The sequence below is a fragment of the Rosa chinensis genome, chromosome 7, assembly GCF_002994745.2.
Source record: "Rosa chinensis cultivar Old Blush chromosome 7, RchiOBHm-V2, whole genome shotgun sequence".
NCBI classification, from domain to species: Eukaryota; Viridiplantae; Streptophyta; class Magnoliopsida; order Rosales; family Rosaceae; genus Rosa; species Rosa chinensis.
In genome coordinates this window covers 51,510,553-51,525,417 of record NC_037094.1, presented here as the reverse complement: position 1 = coordinate 51,525,417, position 14,865 = coordinate 51,510,553, and the positions used below count along the sequence as shown (strand labels likewise).

Here is a 14,865-nt window from a genome sequence, read left to right as displayed (position 1 = left end):
CCGAGTATATTCTTTAGATACTAGTTTATCTCCAAATTCAAGTAGGCAGCATCAGGTATCGAACATATCAATCTTCAATATATACATATATTGTAGATTCTGCTTCTTATTTGATATATATACACACACACTATTTAAATTATGTACATTTCTATTTTTACTATTTGTATTAATCTCATATTCTGCCCCTTATTTGATTGTGCGTTCTATTTTATTCTTATTCTGCCTCTGTGATTGTTAACCTGTCTCTGTGATTGTGTGCCCTCATATTAGGCTCTGTTTATGATGATTGATGCATCATCCAATCGATGCCTGCTTCATTTGTCAGTCTACGATTTTAGATATTCAAAGAATAGTTTTACTAAATGTCAAACCTTTTGTAGAGATTTTCCATTTCAGTTTTTGAGAGGTATGCCTATGATTCTTTACCTGGGTCTGAGATTGTATCAAAAGCTCTGTATGTGATGACTGATGCATCATACAATTGATCCCTGCTTCGTATCAATGATATGTTTGTCTATGAATTTTTTTTTAGTAATTCAAAGTGTCTAATGGCTGTTTCTTAGTGCATCAACTGAGAGTTATGTCTTTCTATACTATGATCGTCTCCTGTTCAACATCACACATTAGGTTCTGTTTTATATCATGGATCTTTTTGGACTCTGATTGTTACATTCTTCGATGAATGACTATTAGGCCACGTTTGTTTGCATGGATTAATAATTGGATAGGACAAAAATATATCCAAGCTACTGTTTGGTGGTTCAGATTATTCTGAGATTGGATATTTATATCTTGTCAGAGTAGGATATCAACTCCTGTTGGAGAGGTGGGATATGCACAACAGTACAAGATTATAACTAGAACCATCCTTGGACCTTGACGAAATGACCACCATCCTCTTCAATCAAAATACAAACCCCAGCCCTTATATCATCCTCAGTGCGATCTGATCGAACCCGAATATCCCTCCACTCAATCTCTCCATCTCCGGCGGTGGCAATGCGAGCTGTACATCCATCCTCCCTCGTTCTCTTCCACTGCGCCGGCCGGAGGCACCTCATTTACACTCCTTTCCCGAACACAATTTCCTACCAGACCTCCTCCACCGTCTTCGGCCTCGGCGGAGGCGCTGCTGTTGTAGACGTCGCGGAAGAAGCCGTCGACGGTCATTGAGCCTAGCTAGATCGGTGTGGGATTGGCCGTGTTAATGTAGCTGGTGGTGGTGGTGTGGTGTTTCGGGTTGAAAGGCAAGAAATCAAAGACATCGAAGCCCAATGAAGAGGAAAAGTTGAGTACGGTTGAAGAGTTCTCTCTAGAGCGATCGGAGAAGAAGAAATTACCTATGTTCATCTTTCTTTGGGTCTCGAACCTTGCTTCTTCTTTTTTCTCTCACTTTTTGCATCTTTATCCATTCTGGCTCTAATCCTATAATACCAAACACGTGCAAGGAGGATAACAAATCCAATCTTATACTAATCTAATATAATCATGTATCTTAATCCAATCCTATCATGGTTGCCAAACGCAACCTTAAATTATTAATCCTATGTTGTGATTCACAGTGATCAGCAGACGTGGCAAACGTTAGCAGGATATGAACCAACCAAAGACAGCTCCGAAGACCTAATTTAACATTGTTGGTTGAGTCTAGAAATGTAATATATACAAACAATTGTTGTAAGGGAGCTTCTATTCATACCTCCAAATTTGACATTTAGACCTCCCTACTTAATAAACCAACAACTTACTTTTACAAATAACCAATTTGCTATCTACACCTCTCTAATTTTCCTATAATGCCCATCGTCCAATAAAATCAATAAAAGATATTTTTTCTTTTTTTAGATTCTATTCATACTTAGTTTCGAAAATCAGTAGGTGGATCTCCTTCAATTTTTGAAGATTTGGAATTGCAGCAATTTTTTTTTTTTTTTTGGAAGTTCATCTTCCATATACGAGTAACAGAAGTGCTAGCATTTTTTCAATGAATTGTCGATTCTTGGTTAGCGTAGGCAACAATCCATGTTTGCTCATCATCTCGTATAAATATGTTTTCCAAGTATTATTTTCATTGCATTTAGGTGTCCTTGTCCCTAAACTGATTCTCTCCTACTTGTTTCCATAGCAGCTTGAATTAACATGCATCGTCTTTTTGTTTTAGATATGCATGGGATAGTGGAGGAAATTATAATAATCAACCATGAGTCTAGTGCATTCTCCACAGATTTATATTAGATGGTTGAATTTTTTATCATATTTATAGAATAGTTCCACATAAAATTGCTCTGCACTGATGATGTGCGCGAAGATCCTGTGGACAACTACCCATTGCTGTGTTTGTCATATAAACATGCTGGAGTACTGCTTTTTGTCGCCGCTCGTTCACATGTTTGATTGCATTCAGAATGAGTAGGGTTTCATCAACTGAGGTGTCTTTGTATTTCCCATTTTCTCTCCTTTTATTTTTTATTTTTTTTATAGCGCAGTGATAGATCTTGTAAATTGTCAGCTATGTGAAGCAAGGAAGTCTATCACTTTATGAAGACAAAGTCAAATTCAGAAAATTTTGACTTCAACGTTAAATAACATTTGGCGATATATATTTTAGAGTTACATTGGAGGAGAAAATTTTTCCCAAGATGAAGACTATTACTGTTCGTAGAGACAAGAAGAGAATTTTTTTTTTTCCCCTTATTTGTGTCTTTATTGGTAATTTGACATGAGTTGACAAAATCAACTATTTCTTGGAAAAAGTGAGAGGTCTAAATATCAATTTTGGAGGTATGATTAGAAGCTCCCTTTCTGTAAACAGCATATAAAAAAGTGTTGGTTATAATAACAATATCTTGAGAAATATTAGGTCAATAATAAAACTCTACTACAAAAAATATTCTCTCTCTAGAACGCCTAGAGGAACCCCTCTCTCTAGAACGATGTTGGCTGCGTAGATGCCTGTCCAGCTGCGCTCCGGCGTCTGTGACGGCCTTTGGCCTAGCCGGTGCACTTTGGGGGTGGCCGGACGGGTAGTTTAGTTCGGAGACATGCTTCCGACTCAGAGGTTGAGATCGGTGGATGTTCTATCGCCTCTCTCCCGGTTGTAGGTGGTGGATGTGTCGTGGTAATGGGATGGGATCGGAGTGGGCATGAGTCCTTGCAAGGGCGGGGGCGACGTCTGGTGGTGGTCAGCGATCGGCTGGCTGGGTTTGAATGTTTTGGTTGGTTGGCTGATGACGGTGATCGGACGTTGGTTTTGACTCAGGCAAAGGTGGTTTGGTGCGGATCGGGATCGCGGTCACTCCCCGTTGGTCGGGCGGTGATGGGTCGTGTTGCAGGTCCGACGCCACTGGTTGGGAGGTGGAGGTGGAAGCGCGGCGAGGCAGTCTGCGGCTTGGGCCTGGAGGGCTGGGTACGGTCCACCTTCTGGTCTGACCTCCTGGGTTTGGGCACTGGCTGTGGGCTTTTTTTGGGCTGAAGCTTGGTTGGGGTTCTTTTTGGGCCCTGCCTTGTGTTTTTGTTAAGTTACTTTACTTTTGTCTTCTCTTTGTTATGGGAACCCTAGGTTAGTATTACTCTCTAATTTTGTTAGGGAACTACGCACTTTCATGCCTCTAGCAAATCCTCTAGAGTAGTAACGACATAGGATTCTCGAGATAAGGGCAAAGGGAAGCTTTTGAGTCCCGGGTCTCCTTGCCTAGTACTTGAAATTGCGTCTTTACTATATGCTTCTTAGTTCTCTCTAGTTGTACACCAATTGAGGTCTCTAGGCTACTAGGTTTACTTTTCCAAGAGAGGCTTGTAGTGAGGATTTGATCCCTTGTATGTAGGCTCAATAAGTGAGCGCATGTATTAGCAGTGAGGGTCACCGGTCATTTGTTTGGTAGCTTATACCATTTATGATTTTGGTGTAAGACAACATTTGATGTACGTGCCTTCTGACCATGAATAAATGAATGAAGTTATCTTTTCCTAAAAAAAAAACAATATCTTGAGAAATGTAAATACTTATAGCCTGGTTAGCACAGAAGCTAAAATGTAAATATCTAAATATTTACTTAGAATACCAGTTTTAGAAAATACACTAAACCCGTAGCATCGCGCGGGTTATCCTGCTATGAACTCAAAAGAAGTACAAAGAGCAGATCAGAGAATTAACATAACAAACAAATTCCTTGTTCTGACTTCTGACTTTGCTACTGTACAGAACAAACAACGTTCAGAGTCCGACTTCCCACTTTCAAGGCCCTCCCCATCCAATTGGTCTGGTTGGGCCAGAGGGTTAAAGTGAAAAAGTAGGTCAAACAAATTCCTTGTTCTCATGAAAATTCGCTGATATATGTAAGGAACGAAAGACTCACAAATGTAAAAACATAAATGTCATAAAAAGTATGTTATGTTGGTGCTGACAGACTCACAGAAGAAAAAATCCCATGCACAAGTGATATAGTAGAGGCAGAATGCATCGCTGTATTGCAAGTCTTCCTATTGAACAGTTTAAATTACTTCCGCAGTGTCACAGACTTGGACTCCAACAAAAGAAAAGGCAAGATAGCCCAATACAGGACCACAAATATACGAAAGCATAAATTGAAACAAATCTTTGAAGTGTTGAATCCTGCATGTAGAAATATCAATCTGGAAGGAGATAATGCCCATACCACGAGAAGCTTTCCAATACCTGTCCTGCGTAAGTCCTAGTTGTACAAACTTTAAACTTCTATACTGCACATAACTATCCTGCAGCTGATACGCATCCAAAAACAAAATTGTACAGTAAGGCTAACACCTCCCATAACCAAGCTTACAATCCATTTCAATCTCATTGAAACCTTCTTCCGCCTTTGCCAAGTCTCTCTTTGCTAGCTGAAGATCTAACTCAGTAACAGTCAGCATAGCCTTCCGCCTCTTCGTTTCATTCTGCAAGCATTCCACATCCTCCTTCAGTCTTTTCACTCTCCCTGCCCTTTCCACAAACTTCTTCTTGTCAAAAGCAGACTGCACCTGAGGCTCCAGCCAAGCCAAGCCAAATTTGAAGGTTTCAAGCTCCTCCCAGAAAAGTCGAAGCTGACCACAGGCATCTTCGGTCATATCCTTGACCTTTGTTGTCTGCAGAAAATGCAGGAGCCGACCCAAAGCTGTGAATGCACATTCAGTAAACATTCGACTTTTGTTGTGTTGGCTCTCAATCAATGAAGGGTACCACAAACAGACTTCCTCTAATAGGGGAACAAAAGCTTTCTCTATTAGTCCAAGTCCCCTAAAATTTATAAGCTCTCCCGTAGGGATGGTGAGGACTTCTCCATGTTCCTTGACTAGAGAAGGTACAGCACATCTACCATGATTAAGTTTGAGGCCAACTTGTTCAGAACCTAGTGCTAATGTACCTTGGAAGATAGGCAACATTTCAGAGCGTGGTGCCTCAGGCGCTGCTGAAGAGGCTGGATATTGGACAGAATTCACATTTGAAGGTTCCTGCAGTATCTCCAAGGACTCCCTAATTGCATAAAGATCGTCTCCTTGACTCTCAATCTTAATTGGCACATCAACCATACTTGGCACATCAAACATAACTGGCACATCAACCTTGGCTTGAATAATGCATATATCATTCACAAGATAACCTGCACTGTGATCATAAAGATCACTGAGACGCATGAATGGTTTAACGCCCCACTCATTCTGGTCTTTGTTGAACTCCTGTCGGACAGTTCCTGTGAACCAAAACATCAAGGAATACAAAAGAATAATTCATAATGAAAAAGTGCATCACCAGGTAATACCCAAAACAATAATAAACGACCTGCATTTCAAAGTTGACGAATGACAGTTAACCAATCAGCATAGAAGTTTATGTAAGAGTGCACCAGTTTCATTTTTATTACATCCTCCTAACAGTTGCAATTAAAAGCTCATAAGACACCATTCCAATTCATAACATTATGGCTATTTAACATGCAATACATTTTTCAATAAATATAACTTCTGAAAATTATTAGCAAGTCACCAGTGCCTTTAGCCAAACAAGTTGGATATTTCAAAAAAAAAAAAAAAATAGAAAAGAAAAGAATTCAGAGTGCAATGGTAGCCCTTAACACACAATGATAAGGGGCTTTTTGGGTCTAAAAGTCATAAGTTTAGAGCCTACAGGAAGTGAAAGTTTGACCTAGCAAGTAAAGACAATTTAAGTACAGTGTCAACCTAATTTAGTTCACTTTCAGGACAAGAAACTGAAAGAAAAAAAATTGTCTCCAGACAATTCTTTGGTGAGTGAGCTACATAAAAAGAAAACTAAAACAACAGGTGTATGTATCAAGACTTGATTTTGATGAGTAAGCCTTTGCCATACAGAGAAAAACAGAACATAAACAGTAGAAGATATCACATATACCGGTCATAGGCACCGACACTGACTTCTTGCCGTCAAATTGATTAACGACTGTCAAGCTGAAGTAGGCATACTTAGACCACCCAGATGGCCATTTTGAAGTGACATCAACACCCAGATAAATTGACAAGTGCTTGACGAGATTTACCTCATTCCCCTTTGGATTTATAATAATCCGCCTGACCATCAAGCCAAAGAAAGCTAGTAAGAAAGTAATCACACATGTCACAAAGCACATGTTAAAATTAGAAGCAGCCCCTATTTGGCTTATGGGCTAGTGCTGAGCATATTATGGTTCAATGAACAATATTTCGTATCAAATTAGCTACCCATTTTTACCCAGAATGGGAAAAACATATGCAACATATATAATGACTGTAAAATTATAAGAAATGCAGAACCTAAACTATATCATGTTGTTTCCTTAAAAGCAGAAATTCACTGAAGTGGGCTTCTCCTGTTGCGACATGCAACAGCCACTGTGGCCTGAACCCATCATCGGCGGTCATATGAAGCTATTACTCCGTAAAAATATGACTAAAATATATATAGGGTTTAAGGGGGGTACCATTTAAGACCGGCAATGATGAAATCCTGAGAGTAAAGCTTGTCGTCCTTGAGCTTGGAGAAGTCGTTGATTTTCCATGTGAATGTACCCGATACAAGGTCCTCCTTCTCTTGCTTGGTCTTCATTCTGGGCTACTAGGACCTACTTCACACAGAAATTAGTCTCACACTATCACTACGCCTGTATTGATAAAGGGGACTACGAGAAAGGGGTGTCTATATATAAGGAACCAGTCCTCTTATTGTCAAAACCCAACCTCTTGAGTTTTCTATTTTCCGGTCAAAGACCCACTTATTTTAAGACCTAGCCAAAATAGGGGTGAGAATCTAACGAGGATAGTTAAAATGAGAATTTCATGAAGATTTTTCAATCAAACAGTTGTGAGAACCATTTTTCAATTATATTTTGATAAATCAACTATTAGATGTTTAAAGATTCATGTGTAGATCATTTCTGTAAATTTTCAATCAAATTGAAAATCATTAAGGCGAATAAACGTGATTTATCATTTTTTTTTTTAAAGGGGTTTGGAACCCAGCCAAGCTGGGAGGCTCATCCCCACGCCTGACTTATTATATTAGAATTAGAGTGCGTCGAGTGGGACGTAACACCTTGACCTCGAGCATCAGTACAAAAGTCCTCGTAGAGTACATCCCGAATAATAACAGGAGACTCATCTAACCAAACATCAGAAAGATAATTAAAACTAGCAAAGTGTGCCAATCTATTTGTAGCACCATTAGCTTCACGGAAGATGTGTCTAATCTGAAAAGATTGAAAATATGTCAAATATGACTTACAATCATCCATAATGCGCCCAATTTCATATCGATCTTCCACATCATGTTGTAGAGCAGTAACCACAAGGGAGCAATCACCCTTAAAAACAAGAGTAGTCATGTTCTGGTGGATAGCTAATAGAAGCCCTGCGCTACATGCTTCTGCTTCCATGTGCAAAGCGGAAGAAGCATGTGGGAAGTAGCGTGCTAGAGCTGCCAAACAGACACCATGTTCATCACGTATTACTACCCCCACTCCTCCATCACCAAAGTCAGCCTGGTAGCTATCTCCCACTTAGAGGATTCTGCCATTTTGTCTTCTCCCGCCGAGATTCCACCCCCCACCCCCCCCCCCCCCCCCCCCCCCCCCCCCCCCCCCCCCCCCATTGATATGTAACTGCTGGTAGTACTCCTCAAGGAATTTACTAGCCCATTGGGCTGCATTTGCTGCACAAGTTCCACAAAACATTATTGCGTTAAGACCACAGTACCCAAAGAGCCATGAAGAAAGCACACCATTGGCTTCCATTGAGAATGTCAATAACATTCAGTATCCAATCCACCACATTTAACGCAGCCACATTCTTAGCTTGTAAACCCATAGTAGTATGTACCCAAAAACAAGTGGTCACATCACAATCTCTAAATAAGTGTAGCCCATCCTCACAAGATTGATGGCAATAAACACAATTAACATCAGAGAGGCTAACCTTTTGGGAGAGTGCACATCTTGTTGGTAAAATACCCTTCAAAAGCCTCCATATGAAGACCCGTACCTTAGGGGGTATATTGGCTCCCCATATGACCTTCTAGTAGCTTGCATGAATACCATATGTGCCCAAAGAGCTAGAAGCACGCTCAGTCCTACCATCCTCAATCCTAGCAACATGATAACCACTTCCAACCCCATAATGACCTCTTTTATCATAATGCCAAAACGTGATTTATCATTTATGAATATGAAATGTTTAGGTTTGACAGATTTGGTTCATCTATTGATTTGATCTAGTTTAATACCTTAACGATATTAGCAATTTGAAAAAGAAAAAAAATTCAAAAATGATCTACTCATGCATATTTGCATATCTAACGGCTCGAAATGTAATTGAAAAGTGAGTCTCATAAACGTTGATTAGAAAGTTCTCATAAAATCCTCATTTTAATAATTCTCTTTAGAACCTTCCCAACAAAATTGTATAGAGCATTTTGAGAAGAGAGACATAAGGAGAGACAGAGCATTTTGGAGAGAAATATCATTAGACAACTAATCCGGTCTCAATTTTTCAAGTCAATTGGTAATGAATTTTTTCTAGCTATGGAAAAAAGTGCAAATGATCTTTTCAGTTCGAAAAATTGTAATGCAAAAAATAAATACCTAAAGTGGCTAGAGTGCCTTAAAGCTCCTACACCTAAGCCAGATAAGAAAAGGGACTCATCCCTACCTATAGCCTATCAATCTTTTTTTTTTTTTTTTTGGTCAATAATGCCTATCAATCTTTTTAGCGGGTTTTAAGTCGAAAGTTTCAGGGCTTTTTTCATCAACGTCAAACTTCCCCGTTGTTCTGGAGGAACCTATTTCAACTTCTATTGCTTTAGAGGATCATTAGTTTAAGAAGTTACGTATGTGATGTCTTCAATCCCTTTGTTTCCATGGTCTAGTAAGAATTGCCTCAATTGGTAGTTGACATTTTTTTATTGTGCTTCTTAAATTCCATTTCGTATGGGAACACTGGACGCTCGAAAAAATAGTAATTCATGAGATTCTTGCCTCCTGACTCTCATAATTTGTCCACATCTAGTACAGTACATGGTCCTGAACCATGTCATCAGGGTTGGTCAGAACATTCGATCTCATACATGGTCACTAGTGGAACATTAGTTGCTTCACTTGCAGTGTCATTCTTCTTCTTCCTCACTGTTATGACGAAATTTTGCTGACAACCTATTTATTGCAAATAGAGAAAAAAGGGAAACTATGAAACATGCTTTTGATAGGGAATGATATTATTAAGAAAACTAATTTTGAGTTTTAGAAGATAGCATAATGACATGTGTTGGAAGGAAGTCAATTGAAAATTTTATCAAAAATTTAAAAATAAAATCATAACTACACGTGGCGCAAGGAGAGTGACCAAAAGTCTCATTTAGAATCCAATAAAGGCATAGGATTAAAATTGTGAATTGTGGGGCATTTTTTTTTTTTTGCTCAAAAAAAAATTATTGGCCTTGCATTTTTTTGGCGGAAAGGGAAAAATTGGAAGGCATAATTAATAGGCAAGATTGGTTAATAGTGTATAATTGGGAGGCAAAACCATGCCTTAGCCTTTGCCTCTTGGGGTGCACTTCCTCGAGAGGGTAAACTTTGGTTAACATTGTTTTGCTATGGTAATCATATCACTTTTTCATGAAATCTGGTAATCACCCGAAATATGACGGGAAATATGGATTGGAATTAGAAATAGGCAAAGCAAACAACACCAGGTTCAAATTAAACATTTGAACAAAAGCATGAATTTGAAATACCAATACAACACCAAGAGCAGCTTCAGTACAAGCATGCATGACAAAAGAGTGCTGCATTCAATGCAATAATCAACCAAACTAGAAGAGAATGTAAACAGTAGAACAGTATAAATTATGATTGAGAAAATAAAAACAATCATATTTAGCCACATAAACTTCCATCAATAAAACATAAGAATCTGATTAGGTAAAAGGGCAAACAAAATGACCATCGAATGCTGACAAAATTGTCTCTAAATCATAATGTTTTAGCAGCACAACAGATAACAATTCTAATAGAAAATTTAAGATCTTGGCTTTTCCTTCTTCTCCTTAAAGAGAGCCAGAAGTGACACGCCTGAAACCTTCACAACCTTGAACCTAACTCCAGGAATATCACCGACAGCATGCCCTTTCCGACCGAATCCAGCAATAAGCACCTCGTCCTGCAATTGGCCACAACAATCAGTACAACCAAAACAAATAGCTAAACCACTTGGCAATAAACAAACATGAGAGCCTCAACTCTGGTAATACTTTTTCTACACTGTACTTACATTCTCTTCAATGTAGTTCAGGCAACCATCATTTGGCACAAAAGCAGCAATCTTCTTTCCATTCTTAATGAGCTGAACTCGAGCACATTTCCTAATGGCAGAGTTAGGCTGCTTAGCTTCAATACCACTGAAACAAATTACCATACATAGTTAGAATCTATCGTTGAAGCATACCTCAAAGGAACATAAACACCTTAAAATGTAAATAAAATAAAATAAAATGAAAGTGATTTTCCTTACATTTTTTCAAGAACAATGCCTTTAGCATGGGAAGATCCAGCAAATGGCTTCTTCCACTCATTTCCAAGATGAGACTTCTTGTATGACTTGTCAGCCCACCTTTGCCTTCTACGGTGGTCCTTCAGCTTGCGGGCAGCTCCCATACCACGTGTCTTCCTGAGTAAATTTTGTTACCCAGAGTAAGCCAATTATTTATCGCAGAAATTAAGAACATACATTGATACATAAGTCTTATTAGGTCCTTGTAGTAACACATAAATTGCTTATAAATAACTTATACAAACACTCAATAAATCAATTAACACAAACACATATGAATAATAGGCAGGCAATCAAATAATCAAGTTTTCATTAGTTCCTAACTGCACAGTTTTTTTTTGAATTAAAGTAACCACGACATACATTAACACATACACGCCCATCTCAACCTTAAATCTAGTTTTCTCGGACAGTATAATATCATCAATTCAACAACAGCTCACATGTCTTTTTAGGAATTTAAAACCTTTCGTTGCAAACAAAGGTCACAAAAAGAGAGAGACATTCTCCCGGAAAGATAGGAAACATTGCAATCTTAGCCACAACCTGGTGCCAAAACATCGATTTTGCTTTGCTTGCAAATCAGAAACCGCATCGAGGAATAAACCCACTAGGTACTAAGATCCATAAACTTGTATTCCACAAACAATGAAGCAAAAGGCGAAAGAATTCACATATTCTACTTCAGCTTTAGAATAGTACTGAGATTATGTAGATTTATACACAAGAAATTCTATATATAAAATAGTTTCGGGGAGAAAAGAGTGAAAATGGAGGAGGGAGGCGGAGATTTACCCCATGATGAATGAACGAGAGGAGACTCGGCGAAGGTCTGAAACAGAGAGCTACGGAGGCGCAAGAGCAACTACTGCTTCGACGATAGGGTTTTTCCTCGGTGCGTTTTAGTTTTATATAGGTCTTTTTTGGGCTTTGGGATAAAGTTAATGGCCATTTTCTGGGCCAATGCAGGCGCAACCCCGACTATCCATACCAGCCCACTATCACGGAATATGGACCCTTTTTTTAATTGTTTTGGCTGTGAAATTGTTAAAGAGTGGTTCTATTCAAACCTCATTTAGACCTCCCATTATTTTTTCTGTCACAAACTTTCTATTTTACCTTTTTTTTCCTTCCTCTTTCACACGTTCTCTGTTTTCAGATTATCATCCGCGATTATTAACAAAAATAAAAACAACCCACCTCTCGTCAGTTTTATCTTATCTGACGACGTTGATTGTTTTGTTCTTCTTCTCTTCTTCAAGCAATTTGAAATTACTAGGTATAGTTGAAGTTTGTTTTTTATATTTCCATTCTTTCTAAGGTAACTACTGATGTTGAAGTAGTTAAAAAAAAATAGGATTCTGATAACATCATAATTATGAATACCCAACTGAGTGTTCGATGAATCTTCATCATTTTGGGCTAAAATAAAAATGTCAAATAAAGTTGGACTTCTCAACTATGTTTTTTTTGGCTTACAAATTCTTTTGGGGTCGATGATTTACATGCAGTTTCATGTCGCCTCAAATCTTTGTTTCTGACGGTGTTTCATAAGATAGGATTGCTTCTGCAGTCTGGTCATGAACTTATTGAATACTCTTCCTTTACTGGGAGATTATTCTTTAAATTTAAAGAATTTTTTCTTTTGGTTTTGTTTCTTCCCCTATTGAATAGATTATCAATCAATATAGTTCTTGATATAGTTCTTTCTCTCCCCTCTATGTAGTTCTTTCTCTCTTCATTCAATTCTGATTGGGGTGATAAAAAGTAGGCTTTGCACCATATGGAGTGGACAGCAATTTGAAGTTGTGGTCGTTGTTGGTGTGATCGAAAATTGTGGGTTTTTTGTTTTTTTGGTTTTTTTTTTTAATATATGCCTAGGGGTAAAATGGAGTTTCAAATTGTACAAAAATTTAAGGAGGTCCAAATGCTAAATGAGGAGATTTGAATAGAACTACTAATTGTCAAATTTTTTACTTATTTTTTTTAGGGCTATTTACTAATAAGATAAAGTCTCGCGGTCAAAGATCCATGATGACGAAAAATTTAAATATGTACCATGCGGCCAATGCATGTATAAGACACGCTAGAATAAATATCAAAGTTTCTAATAATATATTATGTAACTGTCACTGTGTCTTCAAACAGGCTTTGAGAGCTTATAATTACCGAATTAACCCTTAAAAGATTCCTAGTACTATACATGTCATTGTTCGCCAAACCATTATCCAATCTTACAAAAACCATGAACTATTCACAGCTTGGTACAAACCCATAACAAGGCAAGTAAGGTATTACAAATCTGACTTAAATAATTACAAGTCATCCATATATAGCAACCCAAAAACATCTCTGCAGCCACACTTCTTTCGCAATGAGTATCTCGATGTTATTGATCTCAATGATAAATAGTCATTGAAGACATACCAAATAATGATGTTATTGTCTTCTCAATCTAAAACGGGAAAGCCTGTTAAAAAACATAACAAGAAAATTGTTAGTGATAAAAGATATGCAAACAGCACTGCAAAATAACTCTTGACACTTAATAACAAATAATACTACTGAGATTCAATAGAAAATAATACTACTGAAGTTTAGTAGAAATGCTACTGCAGTTCAGTAATAATCCTACTGAGGTTCAATAGTATAATGCTACTAAGGTTCAGTGGCAAATAATGATATTGCGTATTTAAGAGTCAATACACGAATTGCTTTCTCAAAACAAGCAAAACAATAGTTGTGTGTTGTATTTATTTTTTAACAAGATAAGATTTGTGCAATTGTTGCTGATAATCATAACAAATATGCAACTTATAGTCAGTAAAATAGCAAGTGATGTTATTGATGGTTAGTAGCAAATAATACTATTGAAAGTCAATAACATAAAGGCTCACAATCCATAACACATAATGCTATAAAATTTTAATGACAATCAATAGCAAATTTCATATTTAGTAACAAACAACGTTATTAGAATAAAGCCTCGGCAAATCATGTTCAAATCATCAGACAAACAAAAGTGAATTCGCTAAAATTTACTAATAGAGAGCAAGAAACACTTTCTTGGTATCATTTTATTTACCATTTCTATAAATCAACTCTAATGAAAGTGTGAAAACAAACGAAAGAATCAAATCAAAAGCATGCAGCCCCTGCTGCTTCTACCTCCGAATATGATTTAAAGGATTTTAAATACATTCACTTCTAATCAGCTATAGTAGTAATAGCTATTAAGGTCTGATCGGTAAAGGAAATTAAGATCTTCACAATTCCAAAACAAATTTGAATAATACAAGTACAAAAATTCAAAAAGTATTTACATGTAGTACAATCCATGGAGAAATTGATACAAATGGAACCAAGAAATTGAAAAGCAAAACCACATACTTCCACCAATTGAAATTTCTGACCAAACTCCATGTATGACTAACGAACTTTAAGTTTGTTGGTCTTGATTTATCTAGATTTCAATCTCGATCTCTCTTTATTTGGATCTAGATCTGGATCTTGGTCTCTATCTCTCCATCTTGCGTCGACCCACTCTCTGGTATGTCAATCTTCATAGATATTACCTAGTTAGGATATTTTCGTCAATTCTCATCTAATATAAAAATAAAAAGAATACCCGCATGGGCTCTAATTGTCCGCTTGGGCCTTCCAACCTATCGCATGGGAAATAGGCGTCTTGGGCTTTGCACATGGAAAAAATAGAGATGGTTTTGTAGATTTTGGTAATTTGCTATTTTTTATTTTTATTTTTTACAATTGTAACTTTGTTTTTTATATCAAAGA

The 14,865-nt window shown here is 37.6% G+C and overlaps 2 protein-coding genes across 2 annotated transcripts; both read right to left on the bottom strand.

Annotated features, from left to right (window-relative positions):
- Positions 1-4,318: 4,318 nt before the first annotated feature.
- Positions 4,319-7,114, bottom strand: LOC112179606 (MATH domain and coiled-coil domain-containing protein At3g58370). Its single transcript, XM_024318069.2, has 3 exons — positions 6,954-7,114; positions 6,389-6,564; positions 4,319-5,711 (listed from the first exon to the last, which is right to left on the bottom strand). Exons 1-3 carry the CDS (start codon positions 7,076-7,078, stop codon positions 4,780-4,782), a joined length of 1,233 nt encoding a protein of 410 aa, XP_024173837.1. The 5' UTR covers positions 7,079-7,114; the 3' UTR covers positions 4,319-4,779.
- A 3,249-nt stretch (positions 7,115-10,363) lies between these two features.
- On the bottom strand, positions 10,364-12,021 carry LOC112178872 (40S ribosomal protein S23). Its single transcript, XM_024317124.2, has 4 exons — positions 11,866-12,021; positions 11,032-11,187; positions 10,792-10,918; positions 10,364-10,680 (listed from the first exon to the last, which is right to left on the bottom strand). Exons 1-4 carry the CDS (start codon positions 11,868-11,870, stop codon positions 10,540-10,542), a joined length of 429 nt encoding a protein of 142 aa, XP_024172892.1. The 5' UTR covers positions 11,871-12,021; the 3' UTR covers positions 10,364-10,539.
- Between the last annotated feature and the right edge of the window lie 2,844 nt (positions 12,022-14,865).